At 37.6% G+C, this 26,258-nt stretch overlaps 4 protein-coding genes across 5 annotated transcripts; 3 read left to right on the forward strand and 1 right to left on the reverse strand.

Annotated features, from left to right (window-relative positions):
* The first annotated feature begins 1,558 nt into the window (after positions 1–1,558).
* Positions 1,559–1,940, forward strand: LOC103701478 (diphthamide biosynthesis protein 3-like). The gene has a single exon (XM_008783541.4). It carries the CDS (start codon positions 1,661–1,663, stop codon positions 1,910–1,912), a length of 252 nt encoding a protein of 83 aa, XP_008781763.1. The 5' UTR covers positions 1,559–1,660; the 3' UTR covers positions 1,913–1,940.
* A 5,484-nt stretch (positions 1,941–7,424) lies between these two features.
* On the forward strand, positions 7,425–11,722 carry LOC103701477. The gene is made up of 5 exons (XM_008783539.4): positions 7,425–7,850; positions 8,728–8,945; positions 10,563–10,775; positions 10,998–11,131; positions 11,311–11,722. The coding sequence occupies exons 1-5, from the start codon at positions 7,431–7,433 to the stop codon at positions 11,514–11,516; spliced, it is 1,191 nt and encodes a 396-aa protein (XP_008781761.2). The 5' UTR covers positions 7,425–7,430; the 3' UTR covers positions 11,517–11,722.
* A 1,815-nt stretch (positions 11,723–13,537) lies between these two features.
* On the reverse strand, positions 13,538–18,804 carry LOC103701476 (TBC1 domain family member 5 homolog A-like). 2 transcript variants are annotated; one of them, XM_008783536.4, is made up of 5 exons: positions 18,339–18,804; positions 17,775–17,878; positions 16,977–17,153; positions 14,359–16,256; positions 13,538–13,844 (listed from the first exon to the last, which is right to left on the reverse strand). In XM_008783536.4, exons 1-5 carry the CDS (start codon positions 18,518–18,520, stop codon positions 13,695–13,697), a joined length of 2,511 nt encoding a protein of 836 aa, XP_008781758.1. In that variant the 5' UTR covers positions 18,521–18,804; the 3' UTR covers positions 13,538–13,694. The 2 variants fall into 2 exon arrangements, with proteins under 2 accessions (XP_008781758.1, XP_008781759.1); XM_008783537.3 differs by lacking the exons at positions 17,775–17,878; positions 18,339–18,804 and having other exon boundaries at positions 16,868–17,115.
* Positions 18,805–21,251: 2,447 nt separating this feature from the next.
* LOC103701474 (30S ribosomal protein S16-2, chloroplastic/mitochondrial-like) lies at positions 21,252–25,530 on the forward strand. The gene is made up of 4 exons (XM_008783535.4): positions 21,252–21,393; positions 21,535–21,705; positions 22,024–22,069; positions 25,080–25,530. Exons 2-4 carry the CDS (start codon positions 21,573–21,575, stop codon positions 25,315–25,317), a joined length of 417 nt encoding a protein of 138 aa, XP_008781757.2. The 5' UTR covers positions 21,252–21,393; positions 21,535–21,572; the 3' UTR covers positions 25,318–25,530.
* Positions 25,531–26,258: the final 728 nt, after the last annotated feature.

The following is a 26,258-nucleotide window of genomic DNA, read 5'->3' on the forward strand; positions in this document are numbered from 1 at the left end:
TGGATGCAGTCGTTGGGACTCTATTCTAGAAGAGATTGTGGGTTGATTGTGACTTTATTTTGCGTTAAGGAGTTGGCTTGTGGTGTCCTGCAAACCGGCGACACCATGCACGAGCTTCGTGCTGACCATGCAAGGATGTGCCATGGAAAATATTTCTTTGGTTTGGCAGCGTGTCATGACCTAGTCTCACTACAGCTCGTTCGATATCCTGGCTGCCTCGCCGAGGTTTCGGTTTGAAGTTAAATGCTACGTTCTTCCTCTTTGGCGACATGAGAAAAGGATTGTTTGCACCTGTTCTGCCATATGAAACGTTTTACCTATCAGGTGGCATGAGAGAAACCATTGCAAACAACTTATGATAATTAGCATCATACATTTAGAACTTCTCAATACATTTATAACTGGAAAAAGATCGAACTCGATCGCTTGGATCCTTTCCATTGTTCTCACAAGAAGAGGAGAAGCCACCGGGCGACTAGCATTTTGCTGGATTAGCCTCCAATATGACAGGCATCTGGCACATTCTCTGCAGTTCTCAGGGCTCCTTGAAAAATGTTGTTTCATATTCACATGCAACACTAATCAAAATTATAAAACAAGGCAAAAGAATTACTTTGAACAAACACCTGGAGTAAAGGACAGCAATGCTGGAAGAAATGTGCAAGTTTATTACCATGTGGATCCTTGATCCTTGACATCCCAAGCTTGATACATTTCTGCAAGTTTTGGTCATGAAGGTCGTCATTCTCCATATCAAAAGCAAGAAAACAGGCAATCCTGGGCTTGACAATATAATTTAACTTTCTATAACTTGCTTTATTGCGAAGCGCATGTAGAATTAGCATATTTTTTATATGCATGAGTTTAAGAAGAAATCGTTCTGCAATGCACTCTGTAGTTGATGCTCCTTGTTGCTTTAGATAATTAGTCTGATCTGAAGTTGCTTTTACGTGTTAGTTCTACTTAAGGAAAAATTCTAATCAAAGGTTGCTAAACACTAACTACTGGTTTTTACCGAAGAAAGACTTTGATTGCATTAAGTAGCAAATAATTTTCTAATATGATGGCTTTTTATGAAGGAATTGGTGAATTTTTGTAGCTCTTCCAAAAGCATCAATTGTTAATTACTCGGCTCTCTCTTGGTGATTTTGTTTTCGTTTCCCATGTGCTGCCGTGATCGAGCGGGAGTCGAGCTACAATTGCTCTCCTAATTCAGTATCTCATTAGTATATAATGTCTACAATTTCGAAGCCGGGAGTCGAGCTGCAATTGCTCTTCTAATTCAATATTTTAATAGAATATGATATTTGCAATTTCGAAGCTATAGATTGGATGGTTTCGGACAATTTTGGAGATATCTTGTTAGATTGAAAAAATAACAATGTAAATATAATGTCGGTTTATTAGCCTGGGTATGAGAATTTTTTTTCCAATATAAATTTTTATTTGCCCGCAGAAACCAATCGTAACCGTCCAATCACAGCCCCTCTCGCCCTCTGAGAATCAGAGTCCCAGTTCCTCGTAACCGCCTTTCTTCCCCTCGGGTATAAATAAAAGAAGGGAATACCGACGTGCGCGTCTTTCCATCTCCGTTGGTCTCGCGGCGGCGGCAAGGAGCGATCTTGGATACCGATAGGGGAAGGGTAAGGGAAGAGAAGGGATGGCGGCGTACGACGAGGTGGAGATCGAGGACATGGAGTGGAACGAGGAGCTGCAGGTGTTCACGTACCCGTGCCCCTGCGGCGACCTGTTCCAGATCACGAGGGAGGACCTCCGCGCCGGCGAGGAGATCGCCCGCTGCCCCAGCTGCTCCCTCTTCATCACCGTCATCTATAACCCCGAGGATTTCCCCGATCCCGAGAGGAAGCAACCCCCGCCCTCAAGCGTCAGCCCTAAATTGGTCGTCGCTTGAGCTGCATCGGTTCTAGTCGGCTCTCAGGTTAGGGCTTCTTGGACTGATTTTGATGTTTTCCTGGGATGATTAGCGGATTCGGTGCTTTACCTTGTTCTATTCTCTCTTGATAGGAATCAACGGCCTTAATAGGCGTTCTCTATCCTCCAAACACAAAATTACTTTACAATTTGATTTTATCGAAGCGTATAATATTAGATTTGATGGAGAATTTAGTTTGAACTTGAATTTATACCATCTTTGTCTGCATAAATATGGAGATTGTACTAGCGTTTATTGGCTTCTGGAGAACAATGGTATGGAGGCCTTTAAGGAGGAGTACCTCCTATAAACAACATAACAAGAATCTCTCCTTGTAAATCTTACATGTTTTAAGTGTAAACGAAGTATAATTTGGTCTCCATTTATCTTTGTTTCAGAGGACACAGGGTTTTGTAGACAAGGGTTCTTATTTCAGATAAGAAATAAGGTGTACTGTGAAAGTTGCTTTCAGAATATTGGACTGGGTGGTCATTCACAATTTCAACTTTATAGAATTCTTTCGAGTTTTCACTCAAGATCACTTAAAAACTTTTAAAGGAGCTTGTTTACTATTATTACTAGGAGTTTGGGTCAAGCAAAAGGGAACAACACAATCAATTGTGAACCAGGAGAACCTTTTTCCATCCATATGGGTCATGGTTCAAGTTATATTTCACCAAGGTCTAAAATATTTTATGGTTGGCACGCACATCTTTCTTGCTGAGGTAGCTTTGTACAAGAGGAGTGCTTTCCATTAGATGTCGGAGCCAGTGAGGGGTCTGCTTTATCAGTTCTGGGGTTTCGGTTTTTGCATATTGTGCAAGCATAGATATACCTGCGGAGTTGAAAAGAGCCTAGATAGTCAGACAAGAGAGCAAAGATTTATCTAGGGAGACATAATTATATCCGCAGGATAAATTATAGGTTAGAAGTTCCGCCCAAATGTCTGTTTCTAATTTACTAATGTGCCTAGTCAGTAAGTTGCTGCCCTCACCTAGGAGAAAAGATATTAGCGAACGCTGTTGTCTATTTTTGTTCCAAGCCACATAGTTAGCTTGCTACTTGATATCCACGCAACTAATTGGAAAAATGTAATGTTGGAAGTGTATGTAATTTTTTTCCGTTATGCTATGACTTATGTTCTGAAGCTTTACCCCATTCCTTGCTTACTCCTAACCTAGCTATTCTCACATTGGATTTACCTCTTTCTCAGAAACAATGCAGGCTTCTTTATTAAACTTTGATAATGAGAAAATATTTTGAATATCTTGATAGAGTGGACGTTGATTTGTAGTTTCAGTGGTCGTTAAAATTATTTGATCTTAGCTTACCTTGTGAACCCTTTTTTTTTTTAATGAATAATATTGAAGCATGAACTGAAATCCTGCTGGCCATGATCTGGTAATTGATAATTATTAAAAAAAATATTAATTAGAACTCATAGGGTAACATGTATTCTCTCGCCTGATCATTGAGACTACATGCTAACATACATTTCTAGAGCACGATAGAGTACTGCAAGGTTTTTGAATGATTAACCCCATCATAATTTTTTAGAAGTTGATGTTATAATTAGATGTGCAGAATAAACTTTTTCCCTATGAAGCTGAAATTTTTTTTCTTTGCATCATATGTGTGGTATAAATCATATATTACTTTTTTTTAAAAAAAAATGACATGCATGGGCTTTTTTTTAAAGGAATGTGCTTTTAGATGCACAATCTTTCCATTTGTGAAGAATTTAAAGTTTGAACACACGCAATTTTTGGCATGTAGACTGAATCTTTTGAAGATGAAACAAAATTGAAATCGCTCTTATGAATGTAGTAGGAAATACACAATCCCCATTACGACTAGGTTGGCTCACAGAATTTATAACATAATTTTTTGTAACCAAATGCTCTTTCACCGACTTTGAAGCAGTGGTACTATCTTTGTTATTTTTCTTTCTTAATGCAAATTATTGTCAATGAAAGCTGGGGGAAGAGGAAATATAATGAAAGATAAAAGCCATTTTTGCTTGAAAGGAGGTTATGATGCTCTTCGCACACATGGTAATTGGAATCATTTGATATAATATTTCTACATCATAAAATCCTTCCACTGACTGTTGCTGATAAACCTATATATTGAAGCTTAAATGCAATTTGCATGTTCTGTTCTGACTTTTTTTATTTTTGTTGATGTAATATTCTGTTCTCGTCAAGATACCAGTTAAATAAAGTTTAGGATGTAATTGACCAATCTGTACCTTGCAGGAAGGAAAAAATGTGATGGGGCACTGCAGACATAGTGATAATTGGATGGATTTTTGACCATGAGGATGAGATCAAGTTTTTTTTTTTTTTTTTGCTTTTTTGAAATCTTAAAGTGGATCTAACGCCTTTTATTCTACGACCTATATTTTCATTTCAAACACATTATTGAAGGAGACTCAGTATGTATATCTACCTCTATGAAGTTTTGGAAATGTTTGTAAGAGTGGATAATGCTCTTTTTTGTTGAGTTGATAATATTGTTGTTTTTCACATGTCTTTGCTCGTCTATGCTTTTCTGATCCATATAGGGAATGGATTGTGAGCTATTTTCATGTTCGCAACCAGTCAAATGTGAAATTGTGGTTTGTCTCGTGTTTTGTAAAGTTATATATGTGAACTTTTTGAAGACGTGGTGCACTGATTTGAGCAAAAATATGATTTGATCGAGACGCAAGCATGTAAATTGCTTCCGGGTGCATGTGTTGATCTTTTTTTCCCAGAAAAAAGAGGATCTAAGTTGGACTTGTCTATCAGAAAGAAGTGCAGGTAGACTCACCTTAATGGTATTTGTTTTCCAAACCACGATCATTTAATCTTGTGTTCCTGATATCAGAACCTCTGATTGCAAGGCGGAAGGGTGTGAGAAGTGGGACAAGCCCAAGTTTGCATTCATCATAGACAAATATGCGTGATTATTCAGAAGATGATACTCACCTGTCAACATTTTACAGACAAAAACCTTCATATCTTGTTTTATTTGTTTGTCTCAGTCTTAAAGCTTGTGTTTATTACAGGCTCCAGTCTTACACTGTTTGCTTGGACTTCATGGTCTCACGGTTCTTTGTCAATCAGCAACTTTGACAATTTGTCAACTACGATTCGATGTTTGACAGTTGAAGTAAAATCCCAGGTTACCGTGCCTCAAGTAGATATCAGCGCGTGGGCGTGGCGTACAAAATTAATTTTGCAAATAGTCAACCTTTTTTTTTTTTTTTTGGCATCTGATTGCTTTTTCTCTGAAGAGCAGATCGTCCCCGACACAGCATGTAACGGTCAACTTTTCTGACTAAAGCAGAACTTTTTTTTTTTTTGTGATTTGTCAAAACTTGGGCATATGATTTTGTAGAACGAAAATAGAATTTATTTTTTAAAAAGTCAAATAAATAACAAATTATTTTTAATTATTTAACTTATTATCACTTCCATGACGTTAATGATGAAAAAAGTGAATAATATAATCTCTATAATGTTAGGCTTTGATCAATCAATCTGCAAGCCACCAATATTTTGGCACAACGAATCAAGCAAAATCGATCCTGGTGGACATGTTTTTAACTGCAGTGCTACAGTATTTTTTTTAAAATTATTTTGGTCAAAGATACTAAATTGCAGATGGGAGCACCCAATGGGTTCCGTAAAGTTTTAGCTTTTGCTGCTCAACAAATATAATATGATGGTTGTTCATACACTGGCTTATAAAGGATTAATATCCATCAACTAGTATATCTCAAGTTTTTTTTGAATACAGTTTTCAACTAACGTTTCTGTTAGGGGTGTAAAGGAGGCCCACAAACTTGTAGTCTTATACTGCTTAAGTAGTGGAAAGAATTGTGCTTATAAAGGATCTCCATTCTCTTTTCCTCGCGGGGCGCCTTTTGGACAAAGCCATAAGGGGTATCTCCCATCCTGAAAAGACGGAGGGGTCTCCCCAAAGTGGACAATACCTCGTGACAAGATGCAACCCCTTGTTCTGCTCTAACATATAGGGCGACTCGGGTGCGTGGACCTTCCTCCGTACAATCCTTCCCACTTGGGGGATAATTTTAGGGGTGTAAAGGGGGGCCACAAACCTTTAGTCCCATATTGCTTGAGTAATGGAAAAGATTGTGCTTATAAGGGTCTCCATCCTCTTTCTCTCGCGACGCACCTTTTGGACAAAGTTGTGAGAGGTATTTTCCGTCCTGGAAAGACGGGGGGTCTTTTCAAAACAGACAATACCTCGTGACGGGATGCAACCCCTTTTCCTACTCTAACAATTTCTATGGAGTTATTAACTGCTAAACATCACAGCGAGTCCTTCAAGTGCAACTAATCTCATTTAACTATTGTAGTTGATATGATACTCAATCATTATAAATTGCCCAAGATCCCCTTTATTCTAAAAATTCTCCTACCTTCCATCTTTTGGCTCATCCTGGATAAGATCCCAAGAGTTTCTAAAACTTCAATAGTACCAAATCTTTTCTTTCAAAACCCACTGCTGCTATCTGTGCCCTCTATAACACCACCAACATCAACATACCAAAGTTTCCTCCTTGCCGATAATGAGATATTTGAATCCTAAAACACATTAGGCAAGGACATACAAGTTTGAAGGGCTCAACAGATGAACCGTGGAGGATGTGCTTTATGTAGTTCGCATATGAAAGGATGATTTTTTTCAGAAACCTAGAGGAAAAAAAACAAGGATTTTTCTTATATATATTATACAATAATTCTAATATATATTGCATGAAATCATTATAATGCATATGCAAATGTATCTGAATATTGAAAAATTAAAATTAATTTAATTTAATCAAAATTCAAAATAGTCTCTTAATTATTTTTTTTATAGTGTGTTATATTTGCTCTCCTTTGCCTTTTGCTTGAAAGTTCTTAAACGTCTAAATATACTTTTTCTAGTAGTTTTTGAATTCTTTCTTTTAGCTAAATTGAGATTTTTTCTCATACTCCTCTCTTTCTTGTTCTCAAAGCCTAGTGACGTGAGAATTCGTTATTCTATCAAGTCTAGTATGTTTAAATCTTTTAAGAGGAAAACAAAATGAGGGTTGTTATACAAACATTTTTATCTTTGATAGAATATCTGATTATGGTTACATTTGAGTTATAGGTAAAAAACTTAAGCCTCCTTTTAATACTATTGAGGAGCTTAAGAATGTTTACATAAATTTACTATTTGCTAATACAAATTTGTATAATTTTTTCGCCGATCATACCATATGATCGATTAATTATTTATTGTTGCGTATGGATGCATGAAGTGAATTTCTGAGTGCAAAAAAAAAAAAGTAATAAGATTATATTTTTAAATATGTTTAATAAACATCGGGATGTATTTATGCATATCCTATGATTCTCTTTGTTCCAAATCCATCTTTGCTCGGTATGGATTCGATTCTGGATTTCTAAAACAGCTAAAATAAATATAGCATAATGGCAATCTTGCAATTTGAGTCATGCCTAAACAAAAGTTTACAGTTGTTAGCCCAAAGGACAAACCACCGCTGGATTTCAAAATAGAGAGTAATGCTGCGGCCCCACCATGTTTGCGCCTCCCTTCCAATCACACGCTGCCATGTCATGATTTTTCCAATGGCGCGCAGCCACGTCAGCCCGTAGACGCAGTGCTTAGATGGCTGCGTTTGGGTTCGGCACCGCTGGAAAAGGAAAACGGAAACCTTATTAATGTTGTTCCTCCTCTCACTGCGGGAGTAACAGACCGCACCGCACCGCGCCGCGCCTCTGCCGGGCGAGAGAAGGGTTCGAGAAAGAAAGGTCTCTCGCTTCTCATGGCCAACGAAGAAGCCGAAGCCCGTCTCTCCGACCCCCTTCCCTCGCATCCCGCCCCGACCGATGACGGTCTCGCGAAATCTCAGGTGCGCGGAATCGTTAGATCCTCCGAATCTCTCTCTCTCTCTCTCCCCCCCCCCCGCCGATCTCGATACCCAGTTAGATCGATACGGGGTTGGGGTTCGTATCCTTCCATCGAGGGCATCAAATTCCCCCTTTTTAACCTTGCTTTCATTATCTATTGCGTCCGTCTAGGGATCTCAGTTGCTGCGTATGTTTCTAATGATTCATAATCAGGATTTTTGGAATAAATTTCTACAAATTTAGCCCTAGAATTAATTTTATAGTGAACAGGTTGATAATTGAAGCTACTAAAATTTTCCAAATCCATTTACCATGATGGAATGCCCGCGGTGGTGTGATCATCTTTACTAATTTCTCTCTCCTTTTTTTGTTTTTTTATAGTTTTTTTTCTCCCTTTGCATGTCCTTCTCTTATATATGAGTTGACATGCCACGGATTGGGAATGAAGGTTTTTATGAACGAACGATTTATGACAATTCTGACCGGTGATGAGCAATCTGAGGCAGGTGGCGTTGTGGATGATCAAGAATATGAGGTCACAATGATGGGTTTCGTTGAAGTAGAATAGGCAGACTAGAAATTAAATTTGCGTGGTAGAATTGGAGCTTATGGAAGAACTCTCTCATTTTGATATGTTCTCAAAAGGCCTTTGCAATGTCTTTTTTTTTTTTTTCTCTCCTTTCGCTATAAACATTGGTGTGATATTTGAGCTAATTAGAGGTCTTTTCCAATAGTTTACAAACTATTCCGTCTCCCAGCTAACCCATACGGACATTCTTCGTTCTTTTAGCTTTCTAATCAAGTGTTCTCAGGCTCTATCTACTTTCCTTGTCTTCTGGTTCTTATCGCATCTAGTGATTGTTGGCATGTTGCTTTCAGATACCAAATGCATCCAGTTACCAACGCTCTCCAGATGCTGCTCTCCAGATGTTTCCCATGATGTATCCTGCCCTCATGCCAGGAATGTTTCCTCTCCAGAATACAGAAAACAACGATCATGGTCCAGGGATCTATGCTGTTCCAGTTCGTCCATTCATGGGGCCGATGGTTGGGTTTCCTCCCAACACTCTTATTCCGCTGAAATATAATATACCCACGTAAGCTTTTCCTTCTAATCTGTTGAACCCTGATTTTTTTTTTATCTAATTTGTTTTCATCAGAATGGAAGCGGTTTGAAATTATGCCCATTTCTTTCTTCATGCTTTTATTCATTTCCTTTACATGTAAAAGTAAAATTAAGTTAGATAAAATAAATATTTAGTGCACATTAATGAAAAATCACCTAAGATATGTAGATTGTTCATTAAGTAGACTTACAACATGCTACAAATCTCCTCAGTGGTTCTATATTATAGTAGATGCCATAGTTAATGATCGTTCGCCTTGAAACTTCATGACATCTTGGCTTTTACAATCAATGGCTTGTTTGGGCAAGACAAGCTATGCTAGCATGCCTTGATTCCCTTGAAGTTCACAGAAGATCCCCTTACCATGCCCCGAGGTTATTGCCTGCTAACACAATATTTTGTTCAAATGAGATAATTTGCTTTAGATTGTAAACTAGACTAGCGAAACTAAGAGAGACTGTAAGTGGTATTGTAAGTTTATACCCTTCTGAACTTGTTCATGAATGGAACAAAGTTAGAACTCTGGATCTACTTTCCCTCGTGCACTGGAAAAGGGATGTTTTTACTAGTTCTAAACACGCAATCGAGATTCTATTGTGAAGAAAATCCCATTCGGAAAACTAAACAATCAATCTTTTTGTTGAAAATTGAAGGGATAATTAATGTTAGGTCAACTGGTGGTTAGAAAGCACTTCGGGGTTTTTCCTAGGCTTGCTAAAGGATCTAGGTCTGATTGTTGATCGGCTTAATGATCCAATCAGCTGAAAGAAAGCAGTTTATTGCAGCCAGATATGCGAGAAGTATATGTTAGATTCTTTTTTTTCCTGTTAGAATGGCAGTATATGCTTGTACGTGGGACTGGTTTTAACAAGTTATTGCAATTATTGGTTCCTTTTCCAGGTCATATGTCTGGATGTTTGGTCTTCCTGGGCTATGATGTAATGTCTATATTTTGTCATACTGTTATTTGTAATGTAGTTTTCAGCCTCTTTCTACCAAAAAAAAAAGTTACTGCAATGCTTGGACCAGGGTATAGCAAGTTGTAGCAAGATGATTGTTCCATTTATGTCAGCTAACAAGGTAAGAAGAAACAAAGAAGAAAAGGGAAAAGGAAAGAAAGGATAAAGTGGGCGGGTTTGTATGGGTGGGTTGAGAGAGAGAGAGCAAATGGACCTTGATTGCTTTTGCATGCCAGTTTTCCAAGGATGGGGTTGTCAGACAAGTTGTAGACAAATCATTATTGATGTTGATGTGAATATGTTTCAATTTTATTTTATGGGTTCTAGCTATCATATTGATTTGGACTTCATGCTCTTTAGGGCTTGCAGTCATTCATCCTTTAATGTAACAATGCCTTTCGTTTAGCGTTAAATGTCTCTCTTTTTTTTTTTCTACAGTTTATGCATGTTCTCTTCTCCAATTAAAAATAAATAAAGGATACTGTTATACTATCCTTTGTATAGTTTTCCTTTTCTTTTCCTCCCTATCTTCATAGTAAGAAGTACATAAATATGTGATGCAAAGAATATCATGAGCTAGTAAAGTTCTTTTTCTTTTTTCATCAATTGTGCTCATGCATACTTTCAGGAGGGAAAATTCTGGAGCGGCTGGTGAACAGCAAGGACAAGCTAGGCAGCAACAGGGGCCTCAGAGACAAGTAGTTGTGAGGAGATTTCACTTTGCATTTCAGCTTGACTTGGTTCTCATCATTAAGTTAGCTGCAGTAGTTTTTCTGCTCAACCCGGATGGATCAAGACAGAGGCTCTTTCTTCTCATGTTCTTTGCTTCACTTGTGTACCTGTGAGCACTACCCAGATATGTTGCCCTGTGCATTTCCATTGATAGTACTGATACTAACAAATTTCTGAAAAAGTATTTATTTTAGTGCCAGTTAATCAGTGATGATCTAGACTTTTTTTCTGCTCTTTGACCTTGTTCTCATTTTTTACTGTATAAGAATTTTGGCTGGCCGCTTCCTTTTGACTTGTGCTGGCCTTGTTTATTCACTACTTCATTCTACAGGTATCAGACTGGAGCCCTTAACCCTGTTATAAGATGGATTAGACGAGCAGGAGCTCCTCCCCAACCCCGGCCCCCTGTCCAGCCAGATAATGGCCCTCCAGTTGCCCGGGGTGATGCGAATAATCCTCAGCCTGGTAATTTCTCTATCCACAATTGCTATATAATGCCAATACAAATTTAGATGCACATCTGCAAGTTTGTTAGTTTAACACAGAAATGGTGCCGCATTATGACAGTTAACGGACCTAAACGTGCATTGTCAAAACTAATTTCACAAAAAAGAAAAATCAAGTACTGATTACAACATTTGCAGGGGAAAATCCTGCAGTTGAGAATGAGAACCAAAACCAGAATTTGGATCAGCCTATGGAAAACCAGGACCCACCAGCAGCAAATGAGAACCAGAGAGAACCAGAGGGGGGGAATGGTTTCAATTGGTGGGGAATTGTGAAAGAGATCCAGCTGTTTGTTGTTGGTTTCGTCGCTTCTCTTCTTCCAGGTTATCATAACAATGATTAGGTTCCATATTGTGATCCCAAAGCAAGCAATCTATTGGATGTAGCTTTTTCGCAACTGAGACATAAGCAGAACAATAAGAAGTTCTTGTTTTACAGGAAGTAATGTCTTTTTTGATCAATATGTTTGTATATACTCATATTTGTTAGCAACGGCATATCCATTTGCATGGTTTTTAACTCGAGTGATGTCGCTTCTGTGTTGGTCAGCAAGATCGTTGTTCCTCTTGTTCACCTTGTGTTACGAAATATGATTTTGGTTGATGATCAAGTCCTCCGGTCATTTTGTATTTAACGTATTCAGCATGTTTGAGGAGTGATGCCTGTAATTATATTGCTTTAATTTTTGGGTGAAAATGATCTTAATGATGTCATCATGCCGACAAGTTTGCTTCTGTTATCTAAGTTAGCAAGGAAAAAAAACTTTGCTCTTTTTTTTTATTTTGAGAAGTAACTACTACATGTGGACTCGACAATGGGTATAGGGGATGTCATGAGCGAGCCAGATTCGTCTTCAGTAAAAAAAGACTGAATCATTAGTTCTCTGTCCTAAAGCTTTCTTATTGACTGGTAGGAGCTTTCTGTTGGATTTTTTTTTTTTTAAGAAAAAAACAATTTGGTGTTCTAAACAAATTTAGCTGAAAAGACTGGAATACACAAGGCGATTTTGCATTGGAAAAAAAAAATCTTTTTTCATATTTGTAAAGATATATTTTTGAAAAACTAAGGTGCGCCATTTTTATTCCTTGGGAATTGGTATTTTTTGTACTTTATTTGACATAATCACTCCCTCAGGTGCTTGCACTTTATTTTTTGAAAAAAAAAGTTTCCACATAATTATTTCTGTCAATACATACATGATGACTATTGGCAGGCTTTATAAAATGATGCTATAAACGTTCATGCGGACCACCATTTTTTTTTTTTGATGTAAAATTGATAGAGGTTCAGTGTAGTTAAAAATAGACCATCTCTGCAAATCATTTTTTTTAAGAATGCTACTTTTGCAATTAGAAAGACACTCTTAATTTTTTTGATTTAAAAAACAAATTGTCAACAAGGAAATCGATAATGCAATTCAGATTGTGGTGCTCCTGTATGGCTTGCAAGAGGATATCTTAGAAGGGGGAGAATTTAGATACACATGTAGGTTTTCTGTCTAGACGTGCTATCATGGCAACACCCGTCTTCTATACCACATGTACTTAATGTAATTTTTTTTTCCCTAAATTAACACCCCCCTCTCTCTCTCTCTCTCTCTCTCTCTCTCTCTCTCTCTCTCTCTCTCTCTCTCTCTCTCTCTATGTATGTGTGTGTGTGTGTCTATATATCTATGTATGTATGTATGTATGTATGTGTGTGTGTATCTATATATATATATATATATATGTGTGTGTGTGTACGTATGTGTGTGTATCTATCTATCTATATATATATATATATATATATGTGTGTGTGTGTGTATGTGTATATATATATATATATATATATATATATATATATATATATATATATATATATATGTGTGTATGTGTGTGTGTGTATCTATGTATATGTATATGTATAGATGTATATGTATATATGTATGTATAGATATATGTGTATGTATAGATATGTGTATGTATATATATGTGTATGTGTGTGTGTGTGTGTATATATATATATATATCTGTGTGTGTGTGTGTGTGTGTATATGAGGAATTACTGTTGCCATTGTAACTTGTACTCTTTTTTTCTTCTTTTTGATATTTTTTACTAGCATCTATTGTCGAGAAGAAAACATTTTCTATGGCCTATGTAACTGATCCTTTCAACTCACCATCCAACTTGTGCATGTAACCATTCTCTACTTGCTTCAATCCTGTTTCATACCACCATTTCTTCACAAGATTAACCAAAGAGATTGACTTCCTGGGAGTTGCGTTGCATGATACATTTTGTTGACAGAACAAATAGGCATGGAAACAGCTGCATGCCTTTGCCAGACTAATTGATGGACCAGCTTTGCCAACTTGTTTGCAGGAGTTGATGAATCTCAAAGAAGATTTGAATAGCTACCCCAAGGAATGGGGAAAATATTTACATAATGTAAGGCATGGCAAAAAGGAAATCCACAAACTTCAATTATTTATCGAGCATGGCGCAATGGCGGTTAAAGTTGTCTTAATACATACAACAGACCTCACATCTCCAGTAGTAAGCCGCTTATTTTCCGAAGCTCCTCGAGAGCAGTGGCTATTTTGACTTGTCCTTGAGCTTCGAGAATGGTGCTTGATGAGTTATCCGCAACGCCGACCTGGCGCTGTTCTTGCTGGAAGACTGATTCAATGACCTACGGCAAGAGATATTTACAACAATTAGCATACTTGGATGGGAAGCAATTAGTACATACAAGATACAACAACATGATGATCTTTCAGGAAAGGATACAACAATATGAGAGCAAGGTCTAGACCAGCAAGTGACAGGCCAAACACCTAAAGAACACTATCACTTTCTGAACAAGAAATCAAACAACAGGCTAGCACTGTTTTTAGTATCTCAATGTTAATTGAAGCCATGGTACCTAATGATATGATCCATTTTGTGCCTTGGCCTCACTATTTATTACAAGGTAGACATAAAATTTAGAGTTGGTAGTAGCATGTATCAATTCTAAAAGGAATCATTATAAAACCTCCAGTGAAATCATCATGCAAATCTTAAAAAGTCGGTATGTCACAACGGGGAAAAGGAAAAATTTGACAAATGCTCTGTGCGCAAATTTTTGACACCTCGTACTGGAGCTGAGAGTGGAGGTTTGTGGTGAAAATGCATCAGCAATAAATCAACTAAACATATCTAACCTGGATATTTTCAAGCATGGATTGCCCAAGAGACCTCAGAGTGCCCGGCACCTCCTTGTGTTCCGCTTCTAATTTTCTGCTGACTCCACAGGAGTTACAGCACCCATCACAAGTCAGAGGCTCTGATATGTCCTTGCAGGTTCCTCCAACATCAGAGAATTTTTGTTGCTCTACACATTTTCCATCATCCAAGTTCCTTTCACCAGAGACTCTACCAAACTTCCAAAGCCATTGAAATTTACCAGATAGAGGTCTCTGCTCTTTTAAAACTGCTGCATGTTTCTGTGTGCTACTAGTTCTTTGTCCAAGTTTGACATCAGTAACAGAAGTAGCTTCAGAGTCTTGAAGTAATTTCTTGCGGCAATTGGAACTGCATAACTCCTCCTTGTGGCCAGTTTTGCAGTCATTATCAGAAACAAAAGAATTTGAAGTGACGCTGCTTTTCTCTGAGTCATGCTCACTGGCCATTCTACGAGGACCAGCGGCCGTGCATAAGACTGACAACTGCTTAGCACTCAAACATGCCTCTTCAGCCACACCTGAACTCCCTCCCATGAAATTTTGATCAGCCTGCTCCCCAGGGCTATCTCTCCCAACTTCTGCATCCATGTAGAAAGATTCTTTGGTGCCTGAGATATCAGGATTTTCATTGCATCCAATCTCACCAAGATTCACCCTAGGGTCTCCTTCTTGGCATGCATTATCTAAAATCTTATGCCTAATGGAAGACTGAACATCCTTTTTCTCACTCGCAGTCTCCATCATAGAGGCATCCAATTCGACTCGAAATAAACCAAATTTTTCTTTTAACGAACCATTTCTAATCTTACTTAAAATTGACACACCATTTGTTTTGTGAGTTTCTTCTGCTCTATGCAACACTCTCCATTTCTCTTCCCAGTAACTTTCCGGTAATGAGCTCGGTGAAGCTCTAGGAGAAGCTGAATCAAATGAAAGACTATGTGCTCTTCTTACTGCTCGCTTATTCCTGACCGTTCCTCCCCAGGGTGAACATGATGAGAGATTTGTTTCAAAAGCAAGAGTTTGCAAAGACTTGGCCTTCTCTATCAGCTTCTTCACACTCATATCTTTAGGAAAATTTAACAACCTCTGGAGACATGTGGTTGCATGCTCAGTAGCTAGCAGTGAAGATCTTAGATGAAGAAGCATGGAGACAGCCATTGCTGAAATAAAGGCTCCACGAGGAGAGCAAAGTAGACTTAAGTTAAAGTCTGCATCATTTGCTATATCTGAAGGTGATACATGATTAGGAGAAGAGAATATCTCATCCCAAATTAGTAGAAGATCTTTGAGTGAAAATTCACGTCCAAATAAAACACGAAGCCATCGGAGTGCAAAATACTGAGGTTCTACCCCAAGCTCAACAAGATGATTATGAAGAGATGAATCCACAATATGCAGCAAATGGTAAAATGTAGTTGACGCTTCGACTACAGGAGGTAATTCTGTACCAGATCCCATAGCAGGAGAGGTAGAGAAAAAGTCCGCCATGGCAACAACACCATGGGAACCACTCATTACAGCATCGAACATGCAGTAGGCATCATGTTCCATAAATTTCTCAGATAAGATAACACCCAACTCACCCTCTGCTCCATAAGCATCATTCATCAAAAATAACTCCCTTGTATCAGGATCAAGCTTATCTAGGCAACTTACTTTGGCAGCACCTCCATAAAAATGCTTCTCACTGTCAGTCCCTCTGTTCATGTTTGCGGTCTTTTTAAAACTGCAATCAGAAACCATGTCACTTTCGGAAAATGAGGTCCCATCAAATTCATCATTAAAATGGTCTACATAGAGCTCTTGAACTTGGGAAAGGTGCTGCAAATCAACATGAAGTACATAAAGCAGAGGAGCCAATAGTTCATGCATTCCTGTGAAATACAAGTGGCACCCTTTGTCATGAACAAGCAAACTTCAGTTGGATCAAATATTTATGAATAGCTTATCCGCCATTCTTTATACTCAGAAAAGTGGCATGTAAAGCATGCTATGTCAACAAATAAAGGCGTATATGTGTTACTTAAAATATGGCAATAACCAAAACGTATCACACATTAATATGTGATAACACTGTTAACCACTAAAAGGTTTTTTTATTTGACACAAATAGTCAATCAAGGTACAAATCCATATGAACCAAACCAAAAAATGTTTTTCCTTATAACTGCATTCCTGTAGTTTCTTGAATGCATTTTATATTTTTAAAATATATTGGAGCAACTATTGGAGAGGAAGCAAAACAATATAAAAATTTATTGGCCTCTTTCATAACTTTGAAGGAAAGATTCTTGAATTTTATCCACGCAATATCAAAATACCATTAAGAAATAACTAAAGAAATATTTACAGAAGTATCCACACGGCAATATATAACTATTATGAAATATTAGCTCAGGCTAGTAAAGAATTGGGTACGGGGATCCTATTTGGAAATAGGAACTTTCATATCTTTAAAAAAGAAAAAAATTGCAAATCACAGTACCTTGGTTGTTTCAGTTTCAGAATTCCAAAAGGAGGGATTGAGTAATACTTCTCAGTGTTGAGCCAATAAGAAATGCATGCAAATTATCCAAACAAGAAGGAGAACTCGCCTTTTCTGTATCCATACTCTGGGTGCTTGAGACACCACAGAAGCAATATTTGTCTCAACATCGACTGGCATGCTGCTTTCTGGAAGTAGCTCCCAAGTTCGGGATACAGCCGTGACAAATCCTGATCTAGCATTTTCTCTAGTTCAGCATTCCGGAAAAAGCGACCCCATTTGCTGTCTGAAAAGAAAGTATGCAAGATTACCAATAATAGCTCAGACAAAGCTAATCTGACAGTGATAAACTTTTAACAGTCGAAGTCTAACAGATTGGGTTGGGTCATTATGAAGCATATGATCGATAGAAGTGGTTGGTGGTAAAAAATTTTGCATCTAAATCTAATTAAACCATAAAAGAAAGAATGATATAATCAAGCTTTGCATATTTAAATCTAAAAGGTGAACAGATGTTAATGCTGAATGTAACATAAGGGTGTCCAGTTTAAATTTGCATTTTTTTCTTTTTCTTTTTTGAACTGTTGAAATAGATTGCAAGGATTTTGTTACGCTAATATTACTGTTGTTATTTGTAGCTGGTATGGTGAAATGTGTGTCTCAAGATGTTCTTTATCTTTTACTATGAAGTAGAATTCTTGACAGTATAAGATTCATGACCATGAAATATAAATGCATGAAGAACTGTCAAATTCTTAGAAAATGAACTGTCAGATGGGCAATAGAAAAATGAAAAAAAACCCTGAACAATTTTGGTTATGGTGGGACCTTAAAGCAAAATGTGCATTGAGATAAACTGGAAAGCTATGAACATTCCTCAGAAGGAAATAGAAACACATATATTTACCTGGACTCTGCGATAGCGGATCATCCATGACAACACCAGATGATCTATTCTCATCCTTAGAGGGATGAGAATTGACTAAAAGACGACGCTTCAATTGAACATATCTATCCGAGGCACAAGCATAGATTAATAGATTAGATAAAAATCGTGAAGTTTCCATCAATACAAAGTAAATTCTTCTTATGAAATCTGTGAAGAAAAATGAATAGTGTATACAGAACTGTATGCTTTCCATAGCATTTAGTAATCGAGGTCTTAATTCAGATGCATGGAACAAAAAGAGAAAAATGATTGTTGAGATAAGCTAATTTAGCTCATGTACGAACCATAATCGAATAAAGAAAACATTTTTATGCTTCAAAGCAAATAGACCCTAGAATTTAAGGTAATAATCGATAGAGATTTACATAAAAAGGATATTTTTACATGAGAACGAGAAAGGAGGAAATTTTTTAATTCATTTGGACATTTAAATTAAAAAAATCAATCGAAATCGCAGTAAAATTCAAGGAAAAAATAAACCAATAAAGAAAAAAGTTTCATCGATTTAAATTGTAAGCTCACTTCCTCCTGGAATCTGCAGCAACGCGTCGGAGATCATCTACCGAAGCAGGAGAATTCGGCAAAATCCCAAGATCGATCCGCCATCGGACTCCCCGGAGGTTGGAGAATCTCGACCCGGAGGACGACGACCGCGACGGAGACAAGGGCTCGGGCAACGCGGTCTCACCTTGAGACGTGGCCATGGCCTTGTCTCCAATTACCGGAGGCCCAAATGCCGAATTTTTGATTCCTGGGAGAAAGAAACTGAAGGAGAATTTGGGAAGGAAGAAGAAAAGAAGGCGTATTTTGTGAAAGAATTATGGGGTTTTTGACGGGGAGAAAAGGAAATATCTAGTGATTATTTTTTCTTTGCTTTTGGAGAACTTCTGTCGGGAAGGGGAAAGTCATGATAAAGATGAGGACGAAATAAGAATAGAAAACAAGAAAGACGGAGATTGGCGGTAAAAGAAAAAGAGAGTCGAAGGGTATTGCTATCTTTGGAATGCGTGCAAGCAGAAATCTATCAACGCCGATATTATTAGATGCGCTGTCAAAGCGTCAACGCTGTCATCCTTTTTACTTTTTCTCGGGACCAAACTTCTGTCGCTGGACAAATGCATGGAAGGGAAGAGAAAAGACACGAAAATAGCAAGGATGCGGCCATGGCACGAAGTAAATTGGGCATACGGTAACGGAAGCCTCTTGATCCCTCCACCTTTCTTTTTTTCTTGCTTTCTTTCTTTTTTTTTCCTTGCTCTCTCTCCCTCCCTCCCTCCCTCCCTCTCCCTCCCTCTTGCATGAGCACTACCTATAGAGCTCGTTTGATTCGGGGAAAAAAAAAATATCATTAACAAAAAAATAATGAGATGTCTGATTGGAGTTTTCACACAAAAAAAAAAAATAAAAAAGTTATATTTTCATGAAAATATGATTCCCACATTTTATGGAAAAGTCTTTTCCATGAGAAACATGAAAAAGTTACTTTCCCATGAGGCGACGGGAATCACTCCATTTTTATTTTTTTCCCAAAAAAACCCTTCAGCATTAAAGAAGTCTTAAACAGGCATTAAAGACCTAATTTTTATTAGGAGTATAATAGGAATTATACATAATTTTCTCAGGAAAGTGAATGGTCAACCAAACATAAGTACTTTGGAAATTTATCATTTTCCCATGGTCAACCAAACATGCCAAAAGTACTTTCCTAGGTATCCTCTTTCTAAGAATCTGCTTTTCAGAAATCATATTCCTAGGAGGAAAAATGTTTTTCGCAAACCAAACGAGCCCATAGAGTCAAGAGACAAAATACTTCGTAAAGTAGCGGAACAGATACAAAACAAATCCAAAGAACCTCTTCAAAATGATGAGCAGTAAAGAGGTGACCAAGTCAGAAGCTTTATTCGCCTCTCGAAACACATGCCTAGCCTAAAAGACGTCACACTCTTGCAGTAGCCACTAGCCGTCTTCTAGAAACGGATGGTCGAAAACCTCCGGCTCCTTCTGTAGAATCCACTCAAACTCTAGAACTCGGCTCGTATTAGAAACACCGTCGTAGACAGCCCTGAGTTCTGTCCCAGAACTGATGACTTGAAGATACGCTAACTTGAGCTGGAACACCTGCAGCCACGAGGGGCCGTTGTCACCAAAGCTTGGCCCGCGCTTATTCCCTTTGGGCTGCGTTTGGTAGGGGGATAAATGGGGTTTATCTCCCCAAGTAGGGATTATCCCCTAAACATCCCAAAGGTCATGGAATAATTTTATTCAAACAAATTCATTTATTTGGATAATTCTGTTCCGTCAAAATAGTGAAATAAATTTATCCACGACATGAGAGGGACTTTTCCCTTTGAATTATAATTTTGCCCCTATCCATTTTTTAAACACACCAAAAGACGGAAGATAATTTTGTTCTTGTGATGAATCCTTTCACTTATCCTTCGACCAAACGCCAAAAGATAACTTATTTTATAGAATAAATTACCCCTCCTAAATAAATAACCCGAACGCAGCATTTTTGTTGGATAGAACAATAGTCTTTGAGCCCTAAAACAACATCCTTTGCGCCTAACAAAACGATGATTAATTTGATAAAAAAAATTGAATTCTTTTAAAAAATAAGAAGGTTTTTTTTTTAAAAAATACATGAATATTTTTTGTTTTAAATTTAAAAAAAGACAATCACAATTTATTGGAACATCAACCAGATTGTATCAAAGGTACTATCTTGAAAGAGCAAAGGATATAAAGAAGAGCAGAAGAGCAAGTATGTAAGGATTCATTTGGTTCGCGTAAACAAATTTTCTTCATCGAAATATTTTTTTTGAATTCTGGTTTTTAGAAATATGATGCTTAAGAAAATAATTTCGGCATATTTAGTTGACCACAAAAAAGTGGTCATTGCAGAGTGGCTTACGTTTGGTTAAGCATTTATTTTGAGAAGATTTTGCGATATATTTATTATATCCTTAATAAAAAAAAGTCTAATATATAAATTTTGAGAATTGAAGGGTAGTTTTAGAAAACAACATCCCAATTTCCAATCGATGGAAAATTATTTTTCGATGTCCCTCCTAGCAAAGTAGCTTACATAAGTAATAGATGCCTTTTTCTTTTTCTTTTCCCCTATCCTTCCTTCCAAGTAGATTGGGTTTACGTCAAGTCGATTATCTTTTTTCATTGGTTCGATCCACATTTCTAAGATTCAATCCAAAAATTTTCTCTCCTTTTCTATTTGTAATTAAAGATTGCTTCTTCCTAACACCACTCCATTTGCCTGCTGCTACCAATCGCCGTATGGGGACAATGGAGTGGTGCAAGAATTTTTCTAGATCAAGTGAAATCTATATTTGGATTGTTCTAGGTTGGGGACCAATTGAATATTAAGCCCTCAATTAAATTCATGGCTAACCCTCTTCAATTTGGGTACGTGCCGAGCCGCACTGGCACCGAACGAAGCGGGTCTAACCCCGTTGAGCGGGTTTATGAGGTGCTCTCACTCTCGCGAGGGGTGGGAAGGAGCGAGAGAGGAGGAAGGGGCGCCGTAATTCTTCTTCTCAAAAAAGAAGCTGCACACCAGGTGATCGATTAAATCCTCTTTTTTTCTTCAGATATTTTCTCAAATTAAACCCATATCCGAGTTAGGGTTCTTTCTTAATCTCTGATATATGGGTGAAATATAATGTAAAAAGAGGTTTTTTTTTTCCTGGATTAATAACAGCTGAGAAAGGGAGAAGTGGGATCGAAGGAGGAGGAAAGATGGTTGTGCGGATTCGGTTGTCAAGATTTGGTTGCAGGAACAAGCCATTCTATCGAGTGATGGCCGCTGACAGCAGGTCTCCAAGAGATGGGAAGCATCTCGAAGTCCTCGGCTACTATAATCCGTTACCTGGTATCTTTTAGGTTTTTTTTACTTCCCCCTTTGCCTAGATTCCAAGCTTGTAATCTATCTATCCCTCACTTCTTGGATCTCTCACATAGAATCACATTTTTCCCAAAAAAAAAAAAAGAAATTGTTTTCCCCTATTTCTTGGCTATATTGGTAAATTTCCCTTAGTTGGGGTAGAGGTGGTGCATCGGTTGTAACAATCACGGCATCACCCACTTATTAGATTTCTCGTATGGATGTCACTATGACTTCCAGAGATGAATTCCCCTCCTCCCTCCTGTGAAATCACTGAATGAACAAATATATTGGTGGCTATTTCAGGGCAGGATGGTGGGAAACGAATGGGGCTGAATTTTGACAGGGTGAAGTAAGTGTTTTTTTTTTCGTTCTTTTTTTAGCCAACGAGCTTTCTTGACAGCTAACACTTGTGTCGCTATTGATGTTTAATAATGTTTGATTTTCTTTTCAGTATAAGTTCTTAGCCCATGAATGTGAAGACTTAAGTTGTTATTGTTTACAAGCAATATAAGTGTATATGAAATAAGTTTTGTTTGGATTTTAGGATCTGCTTCTACTATATTTTCATTACTTATCGTTCCATTGGCTAATCTGCTTTGCTCTATGAAGGTATAATGTGTGTATTTTCAAAACTTGTCTGCAGAGTGCTTTATGCAGACATGTATATGCTTATGATGGTTTATGTTTTCTAGTGACAAAATACTGTCAACTTCATTTCATTTATTACTATAAAGTCCACAGAAAATGAGTGTTGCTGCAAATTGTTGCTCTCTGGCTAACGCTGGTAACTCATGTACCACTTCCATCAAATTGGAATAGGAAGTCACTGTCCGAGAGAAAATGTTAAGTAGAAATTTCTTTCAGAAAGAGATTGAAATTAGGATTGGTCAATTCTCAGTCATATTGTCTATCCAAAAACCAAGCCACAAAAATTATGTCCATATTAAAACAATTGAGCTGAGTGCTCAGTTGGAGAAGGAAAAGCAGAGGCAACATCAGTAGTTTTTTCTGTTATGAAATGAAATACATGTACTGAAGAACATTTTGTTGATGCTAAAACCCATAAGAAACGGTTCAGGTGATGCTCTTGTAGATCCATTGCCTCAATATATACCCCTAGAGAACATCATAAAGATTAGATGGCAATGCAATTTAGAGAATAGTTACAAATGCAGTATAGTTAATTTGGCATAAAATCAAAAGCAATGTGCTTTGAGTGACGTAAGGTAAGTTGGAAAAGACAAATCAGTTGATGTTATGAGAACCAGTTGCCCTTCTAGCATGTTGTATGTTTTTTCCTTTATAGAAAGCCACATTGAATCTACGATTCCAGGATGTTGGGCTTGTTTCCTGACATGTCCAGGTGACTTGAGCTCTCATTATGCATTATGGCCTCTCCAGACTTTTAAGACTTTACTCCTGTTCTCGAGACCTTCTCCTTCCACTTTTCTTAGCCATGATAGGGATTTACAAGGTCTACCCTTTGATGAACCTGTTTTCTTTTCATCACATTGACAATGCTACCATTTTTCATTGTTTGAGAAATTAATACCCTGGTATATGATGTTCTCATAGGAGTTAAGAAACCTGCAGACTTATGGTTGTACGGGAATTGCTAGGGTTGCAAATTCTTTGTCAAATTTGATGTAAGCAATGAGACATTTGGGTATGATGTATAAAATGCTAAGGAGTATGAGAGTTGGGTAAGAGAAAAAGACATGTGACAACTGTAACAAAATCCTTGCCATTATGATGTTAGATGTTTGCTCCATGATCTTAATATGGGCTTATTCTTGTCATAACATTTTTTAAACATGCATGTAAATTTTGCAAAGAAATGGTTTAATAACTTACAGATTAACTATTTAAAGCAATTGCCTGGCATAGCTTACATCTAGATGGTAAAACATTGTTTGTTAATGCCTTGTTCTAGCTCATATTCTTTCTATTCTCGCTTCCAAGCAATCATGTACAATTATTGCACCATATGGAATTTGTTAACCCCCAAAAGCCTCCATTTCTATGAGCTTGTGGTTAACATTCATCAATGCGTACCAGCCTCTACTGGACCAACTCAAGCTATAGCTACCTGGATGGCAGTAGGTTAAATAGCAAATTACAAAAGTGTGCTATTTAGGCCACTTCTGAATTCTTAGCAATTTAATGGAAGTAAGAAGGAAACTACTCTTGGCATCGCAGTTTCTTATATTTATGAGATTTGTCTTGCTATGGTTGTCATGTTGGTTTATGTCATAGGCATTTTCATACCAATTGTTTAGTCACTTTGATTGCAATGTTATTTGCTATCATTTCATTTGTAATTTCGTACAGGAGTAATAAGTTTTTTTTTATCTTTTGTAAGTTTTCATATTTCAAGGTTTCAACACAGTTGAGGTACAGTTGGGAGGATAAATAGATCAGGATGCCTCGCTCCCATTCTGGCTACCGATTACATGCTAGACACAACAATGACGTTCTCTGCAAAATCCTATAATCAAGACTCTGTCTTACAGCCTTGATAACTGATAAGTTTTTTATTCCTATGAATGGGAGGGGCAGGAGTGTGAAACAACATCTATGAATTCTTTTTCAAAGTGTCCTTTTTCGGTCACCCAGGGGTGTGTGACATTTCAGAGACTGATTCTAAGGCCTGTTTTTGCTTTTTTTTTTACAATTTTATCGTAGTAAAAAAAGGAATTTCATTTTTCAGATTCCAAATAGATGGAACCGTTTGTGTTTATCATTTTTTTCATTGTCATGTTGCTTGGAATTGTCTGATACCCATACATCTGTTTTCAGCAAATGTGCCTTCACCAATTTCGTCATCCGCAGTGCAGAACGATATCAGTTTTCCTTTTTTCTAAAAGAAAAAACTAATTAGTACATCATTTTTTTAACTTGCATATGATTCGCAATGTCTTAGGGACTTCCTGTGGGATTTGAATGATAAGATCTTACTATGTCCATATATGGGTGATAAGATACACCACGTGCAGTCGGTGTATCTATTTACCAGTCAGATACCTGAGAACAAGTAATTTGCTGACACCAAAACCAGATATGCACGTCCTTGTGATGAAAAGATAAGGAGTCGTGGTCTCAGAATATATTATTACTTTTGGTGATGTTATGGACTATTTAAAAAATGGCACCGTGATGATCGAGTGTCTATTGAAGCAGTTGTATGCATTTTCCTCACAAGTTAACCATGAATTATGTAGAGATATACAGGAAATACACAAAATGATTTTAGTCATGGAATATTGTTTCATACTTTAGAATAATGAATAAATGCATTCCTCAATCAGGCTTGCAAGTCAGCAATTTATTTATTTATTTATTTGTTTCTGCTGCTGTAGGTATTGGTTATCAGTTGGTGCACAGCCTTCAGAGCCTGTCCAACGCATACTCTTCAGAGCAGGTGTTCTACCACCACCACCAATGCTTGCAATGACCCGCAAAGGTGGGCCGCGTGACACCCGTCCTGTTGATCCCCTGACTGGCCGTTACTTGACTCCCGAGAGCCCCGAAACTGCCGATCAATCTGAATGTGGAGAAAGTGAGGTGGGTGAAGATGGTGATAAGCCAAGTCCTTGAAAAGAATTGCAGGATCATATGCCGAAAAAACAAAGAAACTGCAGCATCTGGTTTTGAGTTGGATGGCAGTTGAATATGTCATTAGGATGTTGTGGATCTATAGATTTGGTTGCCTTGAGACACTGGTAGCACTTTGAGGCTTAATATTTATGGAAAATAATTGCACAGTTTATTTTACTCGTGGATTCAATACATGTGGTTAAGTTTTGAAGCAAATGGTGGTGTCTGCTATGGTCTCTGAATTGATTGTGAATAGGTGGCTTATAGTTGGGGATGGCCTCATGTTCTTCTTAAGATTTTACGATTTTCATATGCCTGTGAGGTGCTGCAACTTAATCAGATTAGGTTACTGCTTTTGCTACCATTAGTACCACAACATCGAAAATAATGTCCAACAAACAAAGGGAAAGGCAAAACCATGGTTGTGATTCGAATCACGACGATCCGAACTCCACTTTGAAGAGGACTTGGAATCTTATGGGGGCACAGTCGGATGACCTCGATCAACTTGAGAGAAAATAAAGGGAACGACTTGTACAGGTGAATTCAGCATATATTAAGCTTTTAATAGTAGGTTTTATCCTGTTCTAATCCACGCTCGTTCCAGTCATTATTGATTGTTGTTTGTGTGTATTGTGAATTTATAAAATAAATTGAATAATAAATATATGAATAAATAAATCTGATCTCAAATGAAGATTCAACTATGTTAGATCAAGGTTAGTGTTTGACACTATGTCCTTAAGACAGATTTCGCCCTCCACACAGGTGCTTTGGATCTCGTGAGCATCTGCCTCCCAGGATACAATGATCTTCACAAACAAAAGGAGCACACCAATTTGTTTGTACGGCGAACTAAAAACTGAGTTTTTGTACTCTCTATGGACAGTGGGGGAAGTACGTACCAACGACGGCGACTCGGCCTCTTCTTCCGAGGTAAG

This window comes from Phoenix dactylifera, unplaced genomic scaffold, assembly GCF_009389715.1.
Source record: "Phoenix dactylifera cultivar Barhee BC4 unplaced genomic scaffold, palm_55x_up_171113_PBpolish2nd_filt_p 001435F, whole genome shotgun sequence".
NCBI lineage: Eukaryota > Viridiplantae > Streptophyta > Magnoliopsida > Arecales > Arecaceae > Phoenix > Phoenix dactylifera.